The 8089-nt window shown below is 46.0% G+C and overlaps 1 protein-coding gene across 1 annotated transcript in view; it reads right to left on the bottom strand.

The window, feature by feature from the left end:
* Positions 1-1459: 1459 nt before the first annotated feature.
* Positions 1460-8089, bottom strand: part of LOC134983430 (zinc finger protein Xfin-like) — a gene marked incomplete at its 3' end in the record, with an annotated part of 183717 nt that continues 177087 nt past the window's right edge. Inside the window, exon 12 of the mRNA XM_063949110.1 lies at positions 1460-3102. Coding sequence (XP_063805180.1) covers positions 1460-3102 — 1643 coding nt within the window. The remainder of the gene's footprint in view (positions 3103-8089) is intronic.

The following is an 8089-nucleotide window of genomic DNA, read 5'->3' as shown; positions in this document are numbered from 1 at the left end:
TCAGTACTTTTTATTTGCTATGTTGTCATTACAAGGATAATTCATCACAGTCTCTCAGTTAACCCTCAAAACTCCATTGCAAATTCTTACAGTTAATTCACCATGTCTGCATTAACCAGTTAAACACAATCTGCAGTTCTGCATCAAAGCTTGTTTATATTTGGACAATCCAACATTTATTCTTCAGCTTGCTTTTGCATATGTTTCCATGAACATTTCTTTTATTTATTTTTGAGTTTTCTCTTGCATATTATTTCTGCCATTCTTGCAATACTTCAGTATAATGATGATTAACAACTAGTCATTTAACTCCTTACTGAATTGTTATTTAATAAATATATGAAGCGGAACTTTCTTTGTCCTCCCTGCTTTCTTCATACCCCAGCACCTACACCTGTGGTTGGTTCCGGGTTAACGGATTCACAAAAACACCTGGGCCTGACACCAGTTCACACCCAGTTTAAGTCTTTACAGTGTGCCCAAGCTCCTGCGGATGCGTCTATACCCCATGGTCCTTTTGGAATCCCCAGCATCCTCTAGGACGTATGAGAAATAGAGGTACATTAATGAAAAGCGTGAGTAACAGTCATCAGTCTGCTTGTGAAGGTCTCTAGAGTGCAGGCCTCTTGGACTGTGCAAGGCAGTGAGTTCCATGGTCAGGGCTACAAAGCTAAACATTCAACCCATAAATGAATGACAGGAGATTCTTGGTACTGCTGGTAACAGTCCATCTGTAGAAGCAAGCAAGCAGGGCAGTAAGGAGGCAGAAGCTGCTTCTAGTACCTTGGACCATGTAATGTTGAGCTGGGAAAGTCAGTTAGCCAATTATGAAATAGATTTGTCATCTTACAGGCAGCCAGTGAAGGGAGTAGAGAATGGGTGTTATGAGGCAGGAACGGGCTGGTTAGGTAACAGCTTTGCTGCTGCATTCTGTACTAGCTGCAAGCTCTGTAATTCTTTTGCTGGGAGACCCAGGTAGATGGCATTGCAGTAGTCTATAAACTTCTGAGGGAATCAAGTGCTTGATTCTGGCTATGGTCCACAGATGGAAGAATGAGGATTTGTATGTGGCAGATACCTGATGTCTGTGTCAGCCACATACCAGGACAACACAAAGATTCAGCACATGTTCAGTATTTTCAATTCTGTACACCAAAGCATAAATCCAGATGGTTGGTAAAGTCTTGTCCTTTGTTGGTGAGCTTCTATTATGTTTCACAAAGATTGAGTCACAGCCAACTGGCATCATCCACCCATGGCGCTCAGCTAGACAACCATTTAGGATTGGTATTAGGTTCTCAGTACATGGAGCAAAAAGCAGGTCATATGCATAGCAGTGGTAGACCAGGCCAAGACGTCTGATTATATCACCCAGTGGTAGCATTTATATTGCATAAAGCATAGGAGATAAGGTTGACCCTTGAGGAACATAGCATGACAGTGATAATTATTCTCCAGAAGATGTAAATGGTTCCGTATTTGGGTAATGTCTAATATGTTCAACAAGAGCGGATTTATTTCTCTCACAGCATGAAAATGGCTTTTCACCTGTGTGACTCCTCTGATGTGTAACAAGATTTGATTTACATGCAAAACATTTCCCACACACAGAACAGGAATACGGCTTCTCACCTGTATGACTTCTCTGATGTAGAACAAGATGTGATTTCTGTGCAAAACATTTCCCACACTCAGAACAGAAGTATGGCTTCTCACCTGTGTGACTTCTCTGATGTCTAACAAGAGCTGATTTCTGTGTAAAACATTTCCCACACTCATAACATGGAAATGGCCTCTCACCTGTGTGACTTCTCTGATGTGCAACAAGATCTGATTTCCGTGGAAAACATTTCCTACACTCAGAACAGGAAAATGGCTTCTCACCTGTGTGACTACTCTGATGTGTAACAAGAACTGATTTCTGTGTAAAACATTTCCCACACTCAGAACAGGAATACGGCTTCTCACCTGTGTGACTTCTCTGATGTTTAACAAGATCTGATTTCCCTGCAAAACATTTCCCACACTCAGAACATGGAAATGGCTTCTCACCTGTGTGAGTATGCTGATGAATAACAAAATGTGATTTGAATGCAAAACATTTCCCACACTCAGAACAGGAAAACGGCTTCTCACCTGTGTGACTTCTCTGATGTGTAACAAGATCTGATTTCCGTGGAAAACATTTCCTACACTCAGAACAGGAATACGGCTTCTCATCTGTGTGAGTATGCTGATGAATATCAAAATGTGATTTGAATGCAAAACATTTCCCACACTCAGAACAGGAAAACGGCTTCTCACCTGTGTGACTTCTCTGATGTGTAACAAGATCTGATTTCCGTGCAAAACATTTCCTACACTCAGAACAGGAAAACGGCTTCTCACCTGAGTGACTTCTCTGATGTGCAACAAGAGCTGATTTCCGTGGAAAACATTTCCTACACTCAGAACAGGAAAATGGCTTCTCACCTGTGTGACTACTCTGATGTGTAACAAGAGCTGATTTCTGTGTAAAACATTTCCCACACTCAGAACAGGAAAACGGCTTCTCACCTGTGTGACTTCTCTGATGTGTAACAAGATCTGATTTCCGTGCAAAACATTTCCTACACTCAGAACAGGAAAACGGCTTCTCACCTGAGTGACTTCTCTGATGTGTAACAAGAGCTGAATTCTGTGTAAAACATTTCCCACACTCAGAACAGGAAAACGGCTTCTCACCTGTGTGACTTCTCTGATGTGTAACAAGAACTGATTTAAATGCGAAACATTTCCCACACTCAGAACATATCAGTGGCCTCTCACCTGCCTTAGCTGGATGATGGGTAATAAGCTTTGTGTTCTGTGTAAAACATTTGGCATCTACAGAACAGGGAAACTCTGTATCTACTGTCAGAGCTGTAACAGATGCTCCAATATCAGAGTGATCAGGAGAACATTCCCCAGGATCAGAGGGATCAGCTGATAGAGCTGGATGTATAATTGGGGTAATGGGGTTATCTCCTGGAGAATCCTGTCTACTGTCATTATCTGTTATTTCAGAATCCTGGGATACCATTAGATGTCCTTCTGAGATATTTCTGCTTGTGTGTCCATCTGCTGGAAATAAAATACATTATGGAAAAATAAAATGAGTAGACAAGACCCAGGGTGTTACAGGATACAATATATAATTCTATAACTGACATGTTTTACCTGTAATCATTGCTTTTATGTGTATAAAAAAAAAAAATAAGATAGGATGCTTAGACTGGAGCTTGATCAACACTGAACGCTCATGTGGGATAACTAGAGGGGACATTGGCGCTCATGTGGGATTACTAGAGGTGACACGGACGCTCATGTGGGATTACTAGAGGTGACATGGACGCTCATGTGGTATTACTAGAGGTGACATGGACGCTCATGTGGGATTACTAGAGGTGACATGGACGCTCATGTGGAATTACTAGAGGCGACATGGACGATCATGTGGGATTACTAGAGGTGACATGGACGCTCATGTGGGATTACTAGAGGCGGCATGGTCGCTCATGTGGGATTACTGGAGGTGACATGGACGCTCATGTGGGATTACTAGAGGTGACAAGGACGCTCGTGTGGGATTACTGGAGGAGACATGGCCGCTCATGTGGGATTAGTAGAGGTGAGACAGATGCTCACGTGGGATTACTGGAGGAGACATGGAAGCTGGTGTGGGATTACTAGAGGTGACATGGACGCTCGTGTGGGATTACTGGAGGAGACATGGACGCTCATGTGGGATTACTGGAGGAGACATGGACGCTCATGTGGGATTACTAGAGGTGACATGGACGCTCATGTGGGATTACTAGAGGTGACATGGACGCTCATGTGGAATTACTAGAGGCGACATGGACGATCATGTGGGATTACTAGAGGTGACATGGACGCTCATGTGGGATTACTAGAGGCGGCATGGTCGCTCATGTGGGATTACTGGAGGTGACATGGACGCTCATGTGGGATTACTAGAGGTGACAAGGACGCTCGTGTGGGATTACTGGAGGAGACATGGCCGCTCATGTGGGATTAGTAGAGGTGAGACAGATGCTCACGTGGGATTACTGGAGGAGACATGGAAGCTGGTGTGGGATTACTAGAGGTGACATGGACGCTCGTGTGGGATTACTGGAGGAGACATGGACGCTCATGTGGGATTACTGGAGGAGACATGGACGCTCATGTGGGATTACTAGAGGTGACATGGACGCTCATGTGGGATTACTAGAGGTGACATGGACGCTCGTGTGGGATTACTGGAGGAGACATGGACGCTCGTGTGGGATTACTAGAGGAGACATGGACGCTCATGTGGGATTACTAGAGGTGACATGGTTGTAATAATAAAACACCAAAGAAGAGAAAATGCTGTCCTGCTTGCGCACTAATAAATAATAGGATTTTAATACCTACCAGTAAATCCTTTTCTCTGAGTCCGTAGAGGATGCTGGGGTCATCAATAGAACCATGGGGTATAGACAGGATCCGCAGGAGAAATGGGCACTTTAAGACTTTAATAAGGGCGTGAACTGGCTCCTCCCTCTATGCCCCTCCTCCAGACCTCAGTTATAGGAACTGTGCCGAGGGAGACGGACATTAGGTTGGTTTATATGAAAAGAAGAAACCACATTCGGCAGAAACTGTTGACGAGTTCTCAACTCTGCTCTATCTTCATGGAAGATCAAATAAGGGCTCTTGTGAGACTAGGCCGCCAATTCGGACACCCGCCGTGCAGATGCCAAAGCCAATAAAATGACCACTTTCCAAGTGAGGAATTTCAAATCCACCTTTTGAAAAAGGTTCAAACCAGTGAGATTAAAGGAACTGTAACATCACGTTAAGGTCCCAAGGTGCCACAGAAGGCACAAAAGGAGGTTGGATGTGTAACACCCCTTTTGCAAACGTTTGCACCTCAGGAAGTGAGGCCAATTGTTTCTGAAAGAAAACTGACAATGCAGAAATCTGTACTTAAATGGATCCTAATTTAAGGCCCGCATCCACTCCAGCTTGTAAAAAGTGGAGAAAACGTCCAAGTTAAAAAATATCCGCAGGTGCCTTCTTGGACTCGCACCAGGAAATATATTTCCTCCAAATGTGGTGATAGTGTTTAGCCTGAATAAGAGTGGGAATGACTTCACTGGGAATTCCCTTCTGGGCTAGAATCTGGCGTTCAACCGCCATGCCGTCAAACGTAGCCGCAGTAAATTTTGTAGGTAGGCATCCTTTATGTCTAAGGAGACCATAAAGTCCCCTTCCTCCAGACTGGAGATCACTGCTCTAAGAGACTCCATCTTGAATTTGAATTTCTGCAGAAAGAAATTTAGGTCTTTAAGGTTGAGGATCGGTCTGACCGAGCCGTCCGGCTTCGGAACCACGAATAAGCTGGAATAAAAGCCTTGTCCCTGTTGCGCAGGGGAACCGTGATAATGACCTGGTTCTGACACAATTTTTGTATTGCGTCGCACACTACCTCTCTGCCGGTCAGAGAAGCTGGCAAGGCTGATTTTAAAAATCGGCGAGGGGGAACGTCTTAAAATTCTAGTTTGTACCCTTCTGACACAATTTTTAAAATCCAAGGTTCCAGGCCCGAGCAAACCCAGACCTGGCTGAAGGGCTTGAGACGTGCCCCAACCGGCGAGGACTCCCGCAGGGAAACCCCAGCGTCATGCGGTGGACTTGGCAGAAGCCGGGGAGGACTTCTGTTCTTGGGAGGCAGAGAAGCCTGGGTTTCTTTTACCTCTTTCCCTGCCACTAGCAGCACGGAAGGCAGAGCATCTTCCTCTTCGGTATCTATTGGGCCGAAAGGACTGCATTTGATGATGCGTTTTCTTATGTTTTGGGGGAACATAAGGTAAAAATGACGATTTTCCAGCAGTAGCTGTAGAGACTGGGTCTGTAACCGGTAGGTATTAAAAATAAGATTTTACTCACCGGTAAATCTATTTCTCGTAGTCAGTAGTGGATGCTGGGACTCCGTAAGGACCATGGGGATTAGCGGCTCCGCAGGAGACTGGGCACAAACTAAAGAAAGCTTTAGGACTAACTGGTGTGCACTGGCTCCTCCCACTATGACCCTCCTCCAGACCCCAGTTAGGATACTGTGCCCGGAAGAGCGGACACAATTTAGGAAGGATTTTGAATCCCGGGTAAGACTCATACCAGCCACACCAATCACACCGTACAACTCGTGATACTATACCCAGTTAACAGTATGAAAACAACGAAGCCTCTCAACAGATGGCTTCTCAACAATAACCCGTTAGTTTAACAATAACTATATACAAGTATTGCAGACAATCCGCACTTGGGATGGGCGCCCAGCATCCACTACGGACTACGAGAAATAGATTTACCGGTGAGTAAAATCTTATTTTCTCTGACGTCCTAAGTGGATGCTGGAACTCCGTAAGGACCATGGGGATTATACCAAAGCTCCCAAACGGGCGGGAGAGTGCGGATGACTCTGCAGCACCGAATGAGCGAACTCTAGGTCCTCCTCAGCCAGGGTGTCAAACTTGTAGAATCTTGCAAACGTATTTGACCCCAACCAAGTAGCTGCTCGGCAAAGTTGCAAAGCCGAGACCCCTCGGGCAGCCGCCCAAGAAGAGCCCACCTTCCTCGTGGAATGGGCTTTCACAGATTTAGGATGCGGCAGTCCAGCCGCAGAATGCGCAAGCTGAATTATGTTACATATCCAGCGAGCAATAGTCTGCTTCGAAGCAGGAGCACCCAGCTTGTTGGGTGCATACAGGATAAATAGCCAGCCGTCCTGGAAACATATATTTTCAAGACCCTGACTACGTTCAGTAACTTGGAGTCCTCCAAGTCCCTAGTAGCCGCAGGCACCACAATAGGTTGGTTCATGTGAAACGCAGATACCACCTTAGGGAGAAACTGGGGACGAGTCCTCAATTCTTCCCTATCCATATGGAAAATCAGATAAGGGCTTTTACACGACAAAGCCGCCAATTCTGACACACGCCTGGCCGAGGCAAGGCCAACAGCATGACCACTTTCCACGTGAGATATTTCAAATCCACGGTCTTAAGTGGCTCGAACCAATGTGACTTCAGAAAACTCAACACCACGTTGAGATCCCAAGGTGCCACAGGGGGCACAAAAGGGGGCTGAATATGCAGCACTCCCTTAACAAAAGTCTGAACCTCAGGCAGTGAAGCCAGTTCTTTCTGGAAGAAAATCGACAGAGCCGAAATTTGGACCTTAATGGAACCCAATTTTAGGTCCATAGTCACCCCTGACTGTAAGAAGTGCAGCAATCGACCCAGGTGAAATTCCTCCGTTGGGGCCTTCCTGGCCTCACACCAAGCCACATATTTTCGCCATATGCGGTGATAATGTTTTACTGTAACATCCTTCCTAGCTTTAATCAGCGTAGGAATGACTTCCTCCGGAATGCCTTCCTCCGGAAAGCCCTTTTTCCTTTAGGATCCGGTGTTCAAACGCCATGCCGTCAAACGCAGCCGCGGTAAGTCTCGGAACAGACAGGGCCCCTGCTGCAGATGGTCCTGTCTGAGCGGCAGAGGCCAAGGGTCCTCTGATATCATCTCTTGCAGTTCTGGGTACCAAGCTCTTCTTGGCCAATCCGGAACCACGAGTATAGTTCTTACTCCTCTCCTTCATATTATTCTCAGTACCTTTGGTATGAGAGGAAGAGGAGGGAACACATAAACCGACTGGTACACCCACGGTGTCACTAGAGCGTCCACAGCTATCGCCTGAGGGTCCCTTGACCTGGCGCAATATCTTTTTAGCTTTTTGTTGAGGTGGGACGCCATCATGTCCACTTGTGGCCTTTACCAACGATTTACAATCATTTGGAAGACTTCTGGATGAAGTCCCCACTCTCCCGGGTGAAGGTCGTGCCTGCTGAGGAAGTCTGCTTCCCAGTTGTCCACTCCCGGAATGAACACTGCTGACAGTGCTAACACGTGACTTTCCGCCCAACGGAGAATCCTTGTGGCTTCTGCCATCGCCATCCTGCTTCTCGTGCCGCCCTGTCGGTTTACATGGGCGACCGCCGTGATGTTGTCTGACTGAATCA

The sequence above is a fragment of the Pseudophryne corroboree genome (genome assembly GCF_028390025.1).
Source record: "Pseudophryne corroboree isolate aPseCor3 chromosome 3 unlocalized genomic scaffold, aPseCor3.hap2 SUPER_3_unloc_15, whole genome shotgun sequence".
In the NCBI taxonomy this organism is placed as follows: Eukaryota; Metazoa; Chordata; class Amphibia; order Anura; family Myobatrachidae; genus Pseudophryne; species Pseudophryne corroboree.
This window is presented reverse-complemented; position numbering and strand designations above follow the sequence as displayed.